Here is a 14315-nt window from a genome sequence, read left to right as displayed (position 1 = left end):
TCGGTTACTGTTCGCATGTTTGTGGAATTTCCGCCCCACCCCCATGTGGCATTTTGGCTATTTCAGCCCCTGGCCCCTTAGAGCTGCTCAGCTTGGGACAGGATGGGTGGGGGCGTCGAGGGGGGATGGTAGGACCGCGATGTTCCACAAATATATTTATGTCCTGTTGACACAATCAAGCCAAGTTTCTGTCAGAAAATGAGGAGTTAGGAGTTCAGTATACACTGATCCTCATTTCATTTCTATAATTTCAGTATATATCGATCATCCACTGCATGTCAGAGGGCGGATCAGGCCTGTTCCTGGGGTGACCAGAATAGTCTTGGGGTGGAGGAAGACACATGCATGAAAAATGGCAACGCCTTTTTATTTTTGAGATGAAATACACGGAGAATAAAACCATTATTAAAATATGCATTTTTAGAAGAAGATCCACAATAACATTTAGAATAGATGTTCTAGCCTGTTCTCTCACAGCGGGGGCTGTCTCACTGTGGACACAGCAGAGCTTCTCTGTAGGCATGTTTTACTCTTATCTGAGAATGTGTTGGATACATAGATAACATGGTTGTTTATAAAGCATATGTCTGATAAGGATGACGTCCTCCTTTACCAAGCTTGAACTACAATTCACCCCCTCAACTCTCACTCTGCACATCCTTTGTCTAACATCAGGCTTTGTGTGAATTGTGGACTTCCGAATGGTTTGAGATAATTGAATATTTCTCGGGCAAGAAATGCTTTTGAGCAATCTGCGGACGTGCAATGCGACAAGTGTGTTTGGGCCTTTAGCCACGAGCCGGGATTTTTACTTTTGGTCTGGACCAATCAATCAATTTCTTCTTGGTCAAGCTTTTCTTCCTCTCTGGTCAATGTTCATTTCAGGCGACAGCAATCACAAACCAGCAGCTGTTGTAATTGCGTGACCCTATTTGGTACGGTTGTAAAGGTACAGGATTTTTGGGCCACAGTTTCGGTTTGTTGTGTGTTTTGTGCATAAAGAGAACATGTTTTTTTGAAAGTGGAAATATAAATCTGTTGAAAAATGTTCTCGACAGACAGTTGTTCAGTGTTACCTTTTCCTGAGTCCTCGGCTGTCAGAAAGCATTACATCTGGATGCTTACGCTGGAGATGCATGCTCATATTGCTCGTTCATTTTATGAATGGGACATGTTCCAGCCCTGGCGAAGCTTTTAAGACAGAACACTACCAGATGTTATTTAGTTCGGCTAAACTATCACTAAAACTATAATGAAAAGTCGATACCATCCTGGGAGCTCGAGAAGCCGCTGCTCTGGTGTCCGCTGGTCGAGAATGCTATATTTGTACCGTAATTTCCGGACTATAAGCTGCAAATTTTTTCACGCGCTTTGAACCCTGAGGCTTATACAATGACGTGGTTAATTTATGGATTTTTACGGGTTAACGGGCTTCATGCCACCAGAGTCTACCTCTGCATGTAGATACATGTTTTGAGCCTCTGCTTCTCCAAAACCGGCCCTAAAAGTGATAGTTCTGCTCTTCGTGACCTCATCTTGTGCTGCTTTCCGTGGTCCAGAACTCCAGCAGCTGACGCGTTCAGGTGCATCACGTAAAGCTGCCCTGCTGGAATCCGTGGCTGAGAAATCTTCCTCCTCAGAATCACAATCAGCAAATAACTGATAAAATACTTTATCAACCTAGATAAAACCCAGTGATTGTGTATTTCTCTCTCTCTCTCTCTCTCTCTCAATATGAAAGACAGATTTGTGGGAATTTGTGAAAATATGAGCAAGAGAGTACGAGCAATCCCCATATTTGCTCAGTGAAATTCCTGCCGTTACAACGTGGACGCCTGTGGCTTATAGTCAAGTGCAGCCTATATGTGCACTTTTTTTCTTTTTAAGTTTTGCAGGTGCAGCTTATATCCAGGTGCGCTCAATAGTCTGGAAAATGCGGTATATGTTCTGTTAAAAAATTTGAAAAACACGTCACCTTTCTCGGCTCCAATTGTGGGCGGAGCTTCAATGAGGATTGGACATTAACTTCCTTTTGTGCAGCACGCTGACTCCACTACAGATGCACTGATCCACGTTTTTTCACTTATGATCCGATCCCGATACGCGAAATTGGATATCTGCCGATACCGATACTATTCCAATACCAGAGCTCTGTTTGCTTTAATATTAATATTATTATCATTATTGTTGATTTTATATGAGGCTGTAATAAACTCCTCTCTACAGGCAAGTATGAAATGTACGAATGTATGGATGTATTCTCTCAAAAGGCAACTTGAGATTAGTATAAGGTCAGAAAATGAAGCAGTACAAACTATTTTTGTTCAATTTCGACAATGAGGGGGTCTGCGTGACGTCATCATCTCATAATAAACTCAACAACGCAATGTTTCCAGCTCTAACGCAGCACAAATGATTGGGACTATTTTCATGGAGTTTTACGTGGGGTAGGACGCAGCTTCACGGAGGTGTGAATGGCCTGCTACAGTGTGGAGGAGCTGCTTTTCATTGTTTTGATGCCGCTGTCAGTGCCGTTCTCCTCGGCGAGCTGGCGTTTTAAAACGATGACGTCTGGCTGCAGAGCGACCGCCTCGCTGTACAACTGCTTTGCGGTGTTTTGAGTGTAAAATGTGTCCAAACAGCGACATGTTGTCATGAAAAGTTGGAAAGCACCGTGCTACTACGCCAGCCTGCTCGCTGGCTGCAAACTGTGGAATGGATTTCCTGACTCATTACTCCTCGTCTCATTGAGACCCGCCTCCCTTCAGGAAATCCAGTCCACATTTTGCAGCCAGCGAGCAGAGCAGCAGCAGGGAAACACTGTGGAGTCGTTTCAGCAACAGTGAAGCAGACGAGGCTTCATGGATCGGAAATCTCTGCAGGTTGGATCGAAAATTTTCCGATCCATGAGTTACGTTGGTATTGGAACCCGATAACGATACTGGATCAGATCGGTCCCATCCCTAGACTCAACCTGGACACAGCAGCTTTTTAATATCTGTTCCGAGTATGGGTTAAAATTTGATGTTAAATATAATGCCAAAAAGAGCACAGTTCTGATATATAGAACTCGGGAGGATAACGATCGACACTTCCCTCATTTTTACCTGTCAGAACGGGAACTCACTGTCAGTAGCAAATCAAAATAGCTGGGACATCTCATCACTGATAAAATGTGTGATGATGATGATCTGTATAGACAATGCCGTACGCTGTATGTTTCTACTTTTCAGGCTCTCATGAGGAATCTGATGTATAAATTTTTTCGCAGGCTAGAGGACTCTCAGAGCACCATTATAATGCTGTTGACTAATCCCAGTCATAGTACTGTAAAATACCAGTCATTCTTGTGGAGGCATTGGTATGGGTGTCTTTTATAAATAGGGTGATATTTTACATGTCGGTGATTGTTCTATTTCTGATATTTTATACTGTTTTATTCAGTTTTATTTATTTGTTTTATGTATTGGTGAATGTTTTTTATGGACTCCTATGTCTGCAATAAAGACGATGACGATGATGACACACGCACACAGCGCCCTATAAAGCATTTACGCAAAATTAATTGCAAAACCAAAAAACCCAACGTCCATAAAGGCCTAAAAAATCACGCAGGGTGAACCGAATGTTTAATATTTGACCAAGAACCGTTGCATTCTTGCTATTTAGTTCTTCTGAATTACAAACATCTGGAATTTATAAAAATTGCTACTGGTACAAACATAATTAATAAGTTAACCTGATAAACTTTTTTTAATTTCCTCTCAAAAATCAAGCTGGGAAAAGGCATCCCCCTGACCTCGGCATTGTTTCCTGTTGCTGTGTCCCTGCTGAGATTCTCTGGACCCCCTCCAGGAGAAGCCGCCTCTCACACTGATGTGTCTCGTTTGTCCAGCAGAAAATGGACGCCACAGGGGTCAAAGTGCTGGAGACCGCCGAGGACATCCAGGAGCGCCGGCAGCAGGTGCTGGACCGCTACCGACGCTTCAAGGACCTGTCTATCATGCGGCGAACGAAGCTGGAGGACTCTTACCGCTTCCAGTTCTTCCGCCGTGACGCTGACGAGTTGGAGAAGTGGATCCAGGAAAAGCTGCAGATCGCCTCTGATGAGAGCTACAAGGACCCCTCCAACCTGCAGGTCTGTGCCTCTGCAGGATCAAACTGTCTGCGGTGTTGGAGAGTCTGTGTCGGAGCTTCGGCTCATATTGTGTCTGCGGTCCTCAGGGTAAGCTGCAGAAACACCAAGCCTTCGAAGCCGAAGTTCAGGCCAACTCCGGAGCCATCATCAAGCTGGATGACACTGGGAACCTCATGATCACGGAGGGCCACTTTTCCTCTGAGACCATTCGAGTAAGCCACACACCGACCCTACAGAATACTTTACAACACATTAATCAAACTGTAGACACACACACACATAAACTCCACCTGCTTCCATGGCCCGAATTCCTGTTTGGTTTTAAACGCTCCCATCTGATTCAGTCCTACACGCCTTACCGGACACAACAGCGACCTATAGTTTCAAGTGTCAATATGGCAGAGTACATCCAAGTAGGTGTTGATCTGCAGTGTGACTCTTGAGTGCAGTGAAATTCTACAGACAAAGTTTTCGCTGAGCTTTCCTCTGCTATTCTGTTCAGTCTTCTCTTCAGAGACCCACATGTTTCTCCTCACTCCTTCATCACTCATTCTTCTGATTCATTTTATAACAATCTGTTGCATTTCAGACTCGTCTGGAGGAGCTGCATCGGTTATGGGACCTGCTGCTGCAGAGGACCAAGGAGAAGGGCATGCGTCTGCTGCAGGCTCAGAAGCTGGTCCAGTACCTTCGAGAGTGTGAGGATGCATTGGACTGGATCAGTGACAAGGTCAGACTCTCATCTGAAACATGGTGCATGAACAGGAGCCACAATGAGTGAGAAAACACAATACAGCTACACAACGTATTGGCAAATGAAGTAGAGCACAAAAATCATTGAAGAAATAACCAAAAGCGGCAAAGTCGTAATGTTTTGCTGCTGAAGTGATGCAAGTGCAAACTGCAGAAAGAGTTGGAGCAAAGCCAGAGAGCAGGGATATTTGGGAGAACAATGGCATTAGCATCATCGACTTGAATGCTTAAATTTACCGCAGTTGACAATACTTGTAACTCCTAAACACCAATATAGTTGCATATAAGTTGAGCACCTTAATTCGACTGTCCTCCTTTATAGCACATTTTAAATGAAACTTGAGGCTCAACAGTGTCCCTGGGGCTAATGATAGTGGTTAATTTGAGCAAGGGATGAAAACTAGGCTAATTTATTCAGGTGGCAGAGTTCTCTGGTAAATGCTTCTCCTGCGCTTCACTTTAAGCTCTTAAAGAGAAGCTCAATGTGAAATTAACTGAAGCTGAATGTGAAAATCCCCAAAGCAAAAGGCTGTGAGATTCTTCAGTTGCTAGTAAAAGGAATAAATTAGTATTCATAAACCTTGAAACGGTACCTTCTCTATTCATTTTACCAAAGTAGAAGTTATGTTTTGTGTTTCTGTTCTCCTGCAGGAGGCCATGGCCACCTCCGAGGAGCTGGGCCAGGACCTGGAGCACGTGGAGCTCCTGCAAAAGAAGTTTGAAGAGTTCCAGACGGACCTGGCGGCTCACGAGGAGCGTGTGAACGAAGTGAACCAGCTGGCAGCCAAATTGATCCAGGAAGCCCACCCCGAGGCCGAGCTGATAGTCCGCAAGCAGGATGAAGTCAACACAGCGTGGCAACGTCTGAAGGGCCTGGCCCAGGCCAGGCAGGGCAAACTGTTCGGGGCAGCTGAGGTGCAGCGTTTCAACAGGTAAGCGGCACGGACAACACCTCTGCAGCCCTCACTCAGTGCGGACACATCTGAACAAACTGTGTTTGATTCCTGTCTCAGAGATGTGGATGAGACCATCAGCTGGATCAAGGAGAAAGAGCAACTCATGGCCTCAGATGACTTTGGTCGCGACTTGGCCAGTGTGCAAGCTTTGCTGCGTAAACATGAGGGTCTGGAGCGAGACCTGGCTGCTTTGAAGGACAAGGCAGGATTCATATTCCTCCACACACCTGCAGAGTAACTGCAAAAGTACACAAACCTTCTAATGCGTCATTGTCGTTGGTTTTCTCTCCTTCAGGTCACCACACTCGGTGGAGATGCAGAACGCCTGCAGCAGACTCACCCACTGAATGCCTCTCAGATCCACCTGAAGAACGACGAGCTGGTCACCAACTGGGAGCAGATTCACACTCTGGCCACTGAGCGTCACGCCCGCCTCAACGACTCCTACCAGTGAGACACACACCTATCCAAATACTTTATACAACTCTATGGAGAGACACACATCTGGACAATTTAAATGAACCAATTAACCCTGTGTTTTATAAAGTGTGGGATGAACAATGTTGTATATAAAGATTTTCCAGATATTTTAACCCAAAAGCCTAATTCTAGCTTATAAACAGTTTTTATTGCCTTCAGATTCAAAGAACCCCATGATAATACCTTATAATAATTAAAAATCATGCAATGTGGATTAATGCTCTATTTGAATTTCTCATCCTCCCACACATCTCTGAATTACATAAATCTTACATGCACAGGAATAAGATGTAAACTGAAAGGCCCTCGAGCTGTGAGTCACGCATGTGTTATCATGCCGTTTGTTTATCCTGTTCTGCGTGAAGGATTTCAGAACTCGCAGTGACATTTCTCTCGGCTCATTATTTGTTGATAATCCTCCTTTAAGCCAGTTACCCTTCAATTGGTTTGTTAAACCGGTTTCGACCATGGAGATGTTCTGAGCATTTTGTGCCATCATTGATAATAAAAAAAGCATTGTTTTCTTTTCACACATTTACATTTTTGTTTAAAGATCATCTATAAATCTCTCTCGAGTCTTACCATTGCTGACTCCGCCTCTCTTGCGATTGTCTCGCCCAGGCTGCAGCGTTTCACTGCTGACTTCAGGGATCTGACCAGCTGGGTGACAGAGATGAAGGCTCTGATCAACGCTGACGAACTGGCCAATGACGTGGCTGGAGCCGAGGCTCTGCTGGATCGCCACCAGGAGCATAAGGTGACATGTTTTTTTTTTAATTCTGCAGGTGTCTTTCATGCGCTGCCAACATGCATTATCATATTTATGTAGTGTTTGAAAATCTCACTATTTTTTAACGTCTTTCTTGTGATATCCAGGGAGAGATCGATGCTCACGAGGACAGTTTTAGAACTACTGATGAAGCTGGTCAAGCTCTGCTGAACACAGGACACTACGCCTCAGAGGAGGTGAAGGAAAAGGTACGAATCTGAAGGCGTTCGGATTATATTTTCACTCCTCTGTGTCGTGTTGCAGCACCACATTTACACCATGTCTGTACTGGTGCTTCTATGTGCAGCTGGGCTTCCTCACCGAGGAGAAGGAGTCTCTGCTGGAGCTGTGGGAAGTCCGCAGGCAGCAGTACGAGCAGTGCATGGACCTGCAGCTCTTCTACAGAGACACAGAGCAGGTGGACAACTGGATGAGCAAGCAGGAGGTGAGCAGACAAAATGAAGGAGTGTGCATGATATGTAGAGCTGTGCCAGTTTCCTAACATTGCAGCTTGATTCTGTAGGCTTTCCTCCTGAATGAAGACCTGGGTGACTCTCTGGACAGTGTCGAGGCTCTGCTGAAAAAACATGAAGATTTCGAGAAGTCTCTTAGTGCCCAAGAAGAAAAAATCACTGTAAGTTTCCAGTACTTGACTCACTTAATTAATTTTCATCCCGTATTTTATCTGAGCAAGATCATTATCTCAACAACATGAAGTTTGTACAGCCAGATTTCACGCCTGAATTTATTTAAATATCCAGGCTCTTGATGAATTTGCCACCAAGCTGATTCAGAACAACCACTACGCCAAAGAGGACGTGGCTACCCGCAGAGATGCTGTATGTACTTCTGTCAACTTCTCCATCCTCCCTCACATCACATCTGTAAACGTCTTACACCAGCGCTCCAAAGGAGTTAATAAAGCAGCATGTTTACTCTTCAATCTCATCTTATTTAGCTGCTCAGTCGACGTAACGCTCTGCATGAGCGTGCTCAGTCTCGTCGTGCCGCCTTGGAGGACTCCTTCCACCTCCAGCAGTTCTTCAGGGACTCTGATGAGCTCAAGAGCTGGATCAATGAGAAGATGAAGACCGCCACTGATGAAGCTTACAAGGTAGTCAGTCCAAAAGTTGTTGTGAAAGCTTCCTTCCTTCCGGTGTGTGTTTCTTAAGCATCTGTGTCTGTTTCCTTTACTACAGGATCCCTCCAACCTGCAGGGGAAGGTGCAGAAGCACCAGGCCTTTGAAGCTGAGCTGTCTGCCAACCAGAGCCGCATTGACGCCCTGCAGAAGTCCGGCCAGGAGCTGCTGGATGGAAAACACTATGCCTCAGCCGAGGTGGCTGGTCGCATGGAGGAGGTCAGCTCCCAGTGGAAGAAATTGCTGGAGGCCACCGAGCTAAAAGGTGAAACATGCAGGATCTTTAATCTAAAGGCCGCATGGTCTGCCTTAATGACGTGATGTCCAAAAAGTACTGTGAGGGAGTTTGGCCTCTGTAGATGAGTGCACAATAAAATTTTCTTCTGAGGATGCATGATATTGGATATGTATGGAAGCCCTAAAAGGACATGATGAAATACATTTTATTTTCTCCAGTTGTGTGATAACGAGTTAATTGTAGGGGTTTTCTTGAGGTCTTGGCTTACTTTTCACAGAGAATAAATTATCCCGTTAGCTCAATAAAACAAATGTCATTAAGGAATGTGTAACAAAATTATACATACAGCAGCTTTTGATAGTGTACACCAAACCACACCAAACATGGAATGCAAAATGGAGACACAGCAGCATTTTCTACGGCGAGCAGCCTGGAGGAGCTCGCCTCGAACGGATGAGGTGACGTGGGTCACAAAGGGGGGCGAGATGAGGAGAAAAATAACTCAAAATCTCAAGAAAATCACTGAAATTGAATTGTTATCGTTGGAAAACGGAGGTGGGCTTCAGTAGATATGTGCCAATATTTTTTAAACTAAATTTTGCCGCCTATGCTTCTGATGCATTATTTAATGCTGTCAACAGTAAATCCAAATTAAATTATGATGCTTTTGTCACCCTGCTGTGGTTTTGTAGCAGCTCCCAGACCAAAATAAGAAAACTAATGCACCTTACATATAAACCACATTTATTTTTTGTAACATTTTCAACGACAAAACTGTAAACTCCTTTTTTATAATATATTCTGAGAGCGTTTTGACAATAACTTTGTACAACAAAGTAACATGGAATACTTTGTAAAGTAAGGTTACACAAAGCGCCATGAAATGCGCCCCGAAATGAATTACTTTCAGTCTGAACAGCTTTTATTCTGAAGCTGCTTTGTCATGGTTTCCTTGAAGGCATCAAGCTGCGTGAAGCCAACCAGCAGCAGCAGTTCAACAGGAACGTGGAGGACATTGAGCTGTGGCTGTATGAGGTTGAAGGCCACTTGGCTTCAGACGACTACGGCAAAGACCTGACCAGTGTCCAGAACCTGCAGAAGAAACACGCCCTACTGGAGGCTGACGTGGCGGCCCACCAGGTAACAAACGCTCGGCCCACTTAGTCACACTGGCTACTTCCTGTGCACAGGATCACTAATGTATGAATGTGTTCCTCAGGATCGCATCGATGGAATAACCATCCAGGCTCAGCAGTTCCAGGATGCCGGACACTTTGATGCCGACAACATCCGTAAGAAGCAGGAGGCTCTGGTGGTCCGGTACGAAGCCCTGCGTGAGCCCATGACCGCACGCAAGCAGAAACTGTCCGACTCTCTCAGGCTGCAGCAGCTCTTCAGAGACGTCGAGGATGAAGAGACTTGGATTCGTGAGAAAGAGCCAATCGCAGCCTCTACCAACAGAGGTAGAATATAGCTTCATTAGCCTCTAAATAAACTGTGTTGTACGTAAGTCATAGTAAGACCTCAACATTTCTGTGGATGTTTTCTTCAGGTAAAGACCTGATTGGTGTCCAGAACCTGCTGAAGAAGCACCAGGCTCTGCAGGCTGAGATCACAGGTCACGAGCCTCGCATCAAGGCCGTCACCCAGAAAGGAGAGGCCATGGTGGAAGAAGGTATTCATTTCAAATCACAGCTTGTCATCTTAATCGCAGTGACATATTAGGTCATATCGATGTGATCACGATGTATGTGTGTGTCAGGTCACTTTGCTGGTGAGGAGGTGAAAGCTAAGCTGGCTGAACTCCATGGACGCTGGGACACGCTGAAGGCCAAAGCTTCTCAGAGGAGACAGGACCTGGAGGACTCCCTGCAGGCTCAGCAGTACTTTGCTGATGCCAACGAGGCTGAGTCCTGGATGAGGGAGAAGGAGCCCATTGTTGGAAGCATTGACTACGGCAAAGACGAGGACTCTGCTGAGGTACACACACACACACACACACACACACACACTGTTTGATGGCCTGAAATTGGATCAATGTTCTATTTTCTGCTTGTTTTTGGGTTTTTTTAATCTGGGAACTGTTGATACTTCAGTACTTCTCACTTGTAACGGCTGGCACAACATACAACTCCCTAAAGTACAAATACAGATGTGATGTTTGTCCTCAACAGGCCCTGCTGAAGAAGCACGAGGCCCTGATGTCTGATCTGAGTGCTTACGGCAGCAGCATCCAGGCCCTGAAAGAGCAGGCTCAGTCCTGCAGGGTAAGATTGTGACACCACACAAATCTGTGCACATCAGCTTTTTCAGCTCAGTGAAAGAACCCAGTGAAACATTGAGTTGTTTTCTTTGGTACCTTCACAGCAACAAGTGGCACCGACTGATGATGAGACTGGGAAGGAGCTGGTTTTGGCTCTGTACGATTATCAGGAGAAGAGCCCTCGAGAAGTGACAATGAAGAAGGGAGACATCCTCACTCTGCTCAACAGCACCAACAAGGTAGACATCAGATCCCCGTACAACACACAGCAACCTCACTGCAGCAGCAAGCGAACAGGTTCATTAGATGTTCTGTTGGAGATACATGGAGGAGTGAAGGCTGATAGAGTCAGCTTTTAATCATTAGATATCTTTTTATGTTTTTAATAATCATCAAGCCTTCCACTTTCTTTCAGTAACCTTCAGAAAATTTTACTTTTCCCTGGAACCATATGAAAAATATTTCTTTAATGATTTTACATAATGATACAATTGAACCAGAGTTTAAAAATAGAGCAGTGTTTGTGGGGGCAAAAGTTGGGATAATCCATCATATACATTATATTCAGTGTATCAAATACAACTTGATGCACATTTAAAGCTTTTGATGCACATTCCATATTTCTTGAATTTTAAAACATTTTTGTCAGTTTGATGTCATGTTGTTGGATTAAATGCTGTTCATTTTAAGTTCAGGCTCCGAGTGGGCCTCTGAAATTACAAAAGACAAAAGCAATTAATACAGGCATCAGAATTTGATCAAAAGTCCCATTGGGATCGCTTTTTTAAAGCGCCAGACTAGAAGCAACAACTCAATTATGATTTAAAAAAAAAAAACCCTAACATGCAAGCAGTTTAAGATCAAGACTCAACCCGGTGCCTCACCTTGGGGCATTTAACTAAACCTCAGATTGACAACCAGAAATATAAAAGTTGTTGCTGTGTTTGTTGCAGGACTGGTGGAAGGTGGAGGTGAACGATCGTCAGGGCTTCGTTCCTGCTGCCTACGTGAAGAAGCTGGATCCCACCCAGTCGTCCTCAAGGGAAAACCTTCTGGATGAACATGGCAGCATTGCGCTGCGACAGGACCAGATCGATAATCAGTAAGAAACCCTCAGCCTGCTTCTGAACCTAATTCACTGAATGCTGTCTCTTTTTCTACTGAATGTAACTTTGACTCTTTACTTATTTCCTGTTTTCTGCTGAGGTGTAACACTAATGACCTTGCCCCCGGCCTCTTTTCTCTCTTCTTCTGCCCTCCACTAACACCCTAACCCCACCTCGTGGTGCTTTGGCCTTGCCCCTGAGCAGGCTCGTCACCAAGGAGGCCTGCAGCGTGTCTGTGCGCATGAAGCAGGTGGAAGAGCTGTGAGTAGGAGCCCCCAAACCTGACACTTGTTCTTGTGATTGTGATCCCATCACAATTTGACATCTCTCCCCAACCCCCACCACCACCGAATCCCCGTGTTGTGTTGACACTGTGACCCTCATCTTCTATTCAGCACCGGAATAGAAGCTCCTCTCATCCCCTCATCCCAGTCTTTCTCGTGCATGTCAGATTATCGCTCATGAAATCAGACTCCCTGTACACGTTGGGTTATAAAATGTTCCTTTCACTTGGTTGTCCATAGAGCTTCTCAGAGAAAGGAATTTCAATATTCAGTCACAGTGTTTAGAAGTGAGTATTTTCAGCTCCACCTGCCTCTGCAGTCATCACTGTACATCAGGTAGACTGTCCCTAACTTCAGTCAGTGGAATCAGAGCTGTTTTGAAGAGAAGCAAGCTTATTATTACTCTGTACTCCAGAAGCACCTCCCACAAGACATCTCGGAAGACTCAAGTCGTAAGCCTTCTCAAAGTCCACAAATTACATGTCGACTGGATTGGCAAACTCCCATGCCCCCTCGATAATCTGCGAGAGGGTGAAGAGCTGGTCATTTGTTCTGAGGCCAGGATGGAATCGGCACAGTTCCTCCTGTATCTGAGGTTCAACTATCGGTTGGAGTCTCCTTTCCAGAACCCTGCGTAGACTTTCCCAGGCAGGCTGAGAAGTGCGATACCCTGATCTTTGGCACACACTCTCTGGTCCCCCTCTCTTTGAAAATGGGGACCTCTGCCAGTCCAATGGTACTCTACCGTCTACTCTGCAATACTGTAGAGGCGTGTCAAGCAGGACAGACACACAATGCCCAAGGCCTTCAGCAGCTCCGGGCGGATCTCGTCCACTCCTGGGGTCTCGCAACCATATTCCTGGTGACCTCCACCAGCGAAATGGATGAGGTCACCCCCGAAGCCTGCAACAAAGCAAGTCTGTATTATATAGGAGTGAAAGGACTTCATTTCAACTGGGTGATTCATGAACTTCACATTCCAACCGATGAAGTTACCTGGACAGCTGCAACATCTGACGTTATTCATATTGGCCATAGTGTGTATTCCATATTGTAGTGTGTGAGGCCATGTTCATCACACATGAAACCCAAGGAGAATAAAGCACAGTAACAGAAAAGTGCAATGAAATAGTTTCAATATGTCCGATGGTCCAGTTCACTCCCACACCTACATGGACAAGGCGATTTCAACATCCTCCTGAACAAAAATCCACACATATTGCGCTTTCATTGGGGAGCTATAAAGCTCGATGTTTCGCCCGGCCGAGCCTTCCAAGAGCAATATGAACCATAACATCCAACCTGACAAACATGAAATAATGTATAAAGATTTCTGGTTTTGTAAATCAAGATATTCCCTATCTGTGAGTCAGACTCATCATTAAATAGTAGCATTAATCCACCAACAGAAACATGAGGGGAAAAACACACGACGTAACAAGACATAATTAAAAAAAGTAGTTTGATTAAAAAAAAAAAAAGAGGAGACAGGAAATTTACGTTTAAAATAAAATGTGTTTCCGAAACAAGACTCACTCTGTGTCACAATGCAAACAAGGTGGATATCCCCAAAAGCCAGAACAGGTGCTCAGAAACACCTTAAATCTCAGGGGCACAGTCCAGCCTCCGTACCTGGAAGAATGTTTTCCTTCACATACGCCTTAGCCGTGTTCGGAACTTTAACTCCATGGCCTCCCTTTTACATGTGACTCTAGTCCAAGCTGGAAACAGTCTTCCACGCCGGAGTCCCTGTCAGTTGTGAAGAAGCTTTCTCACCTCTGTGGATGCCGCCCGAGCCTTGGCCACTGCCGCAGTGTAATCGAGGTGGATGGTGATCGATTCCCCTTTTGAAATGGCGTGCGAACTTGGATCAGGATCTCAGCTCGGTCTTGGTAGTAGTGAAGTTTGGCGACAGTGGCGCATGGTTTCCCCTCCGATCTCCTCGGCCTCAGGGTCTGGTGTGAGCGGTCGACTTGTGGCTCTCCAGCTGCAGCACCTTCGTTAGCAGCTTGGATACTGATGATGTGGTGCTGATTCAGGTGTTTCAGGGATTCCTCTGATTCTTATGTGAGACTCTCATTCTTCCTTCCATGTCCCTCAGCATGTCCTTATCTTGATGATTTTCCCTTTCTGTCTTCATCTCACTTCATCTCCTCCGACCATGTTGGTAGAACCTCCTTTCAACCTCT

At 45.2% G+C, this 14315-nt stretch overlaps 1 protein-coding gene across 5 annotated transcripts in view; it reads left to right on the top strand.

Moving 5' to 3' along the window:
- sptan1 (spectrin alpha, non-erythrocytic 1) overlaps nt 1-14315 on the top strand; it is a 52013-nt gene that overhangs the window by 12073 nt on the left and 25625 nt on the right. For 4 of the 5 annotated variants that reach the window (XM_080477735.1, XM_080477734.1, XM_080477733.1 and 1 more), the window contains exons 2-21: nt 3899-4138; nt 4225-4350; nt 4728-4868; nt 5543-5823; nt 5905-6049; nt 6143-6297; nt 6949-7084; nt 7204-7305; nt 7404-7541; nt 7620-7730; nt 7858-7935; nt 8055-8210; nt 8296-8500; nt 9432-9613; nt 9693-9936; nt 10026-10148; nt 10236-10453; nt 10648-10740; nt 10841-10975; nt 11690-11838. In XM_080477735.1, coding sequence (XP_080333861.1) covers nt 3902-4138; nt 4225-4350; nt 4728-4868; nt 5543-5823; nt 5905-6049; nt 6143-6297; nt 6949-7084; nt 7204-7305; nt 7404-7541; nt 7620-7730; nt 7858-7935; nt 8055-8210; nt 8296-8500; nt 9432-9613; nt 9693-9936; nt 10026-10148; nt 10236-10453; nt 10648-10740; nt 10841-10975; nt 11690-11838 — 3155 coding nt within the window. In that variant the 5' untranslated portion in view covers nt 3899-3901. Of the gene's footprint in view, nt 1-3898; nt 4139-4224; nt 4351-4727; nt 4869-5542; nt 5824-5904; nt 6050-6142; nt 6298-6948; nt 7085-7203; nt 7306-7403; nt 7542-7619; nt 7731-7857; nt 7936-8054; nt 8211-8295; nt 8501-9431; nt 9614-9692; nt 9937-10025; nt 10149-10235; nt 10454-10647; nt 10741-10840; nt 10976-11689; nt 11839-12046; nt 12104-14315 lie in introns of all 5 variants that reach the window. The other variant, XM_080477731.1, reaches the window with a different exon arrangement.

Source organism: Lipophrys pholis, assembly GCF_963383615.2.
Source record: "Lipophrys pholis genome assembly, chromosome: 12".
Taxonomy (NCBI): domain Eukaryota; kingdom Metazoa; phylum Chordata; class Actinopteri; order Blenniiformes; family Blenniidae; genus Lipophrys; species Lipophrys pholis.
The sequence above is the reverse complement of the archived record's forward strand: the minus strand, read 5'-3'. Positions and strand labels throughout refer to the sequence as shown.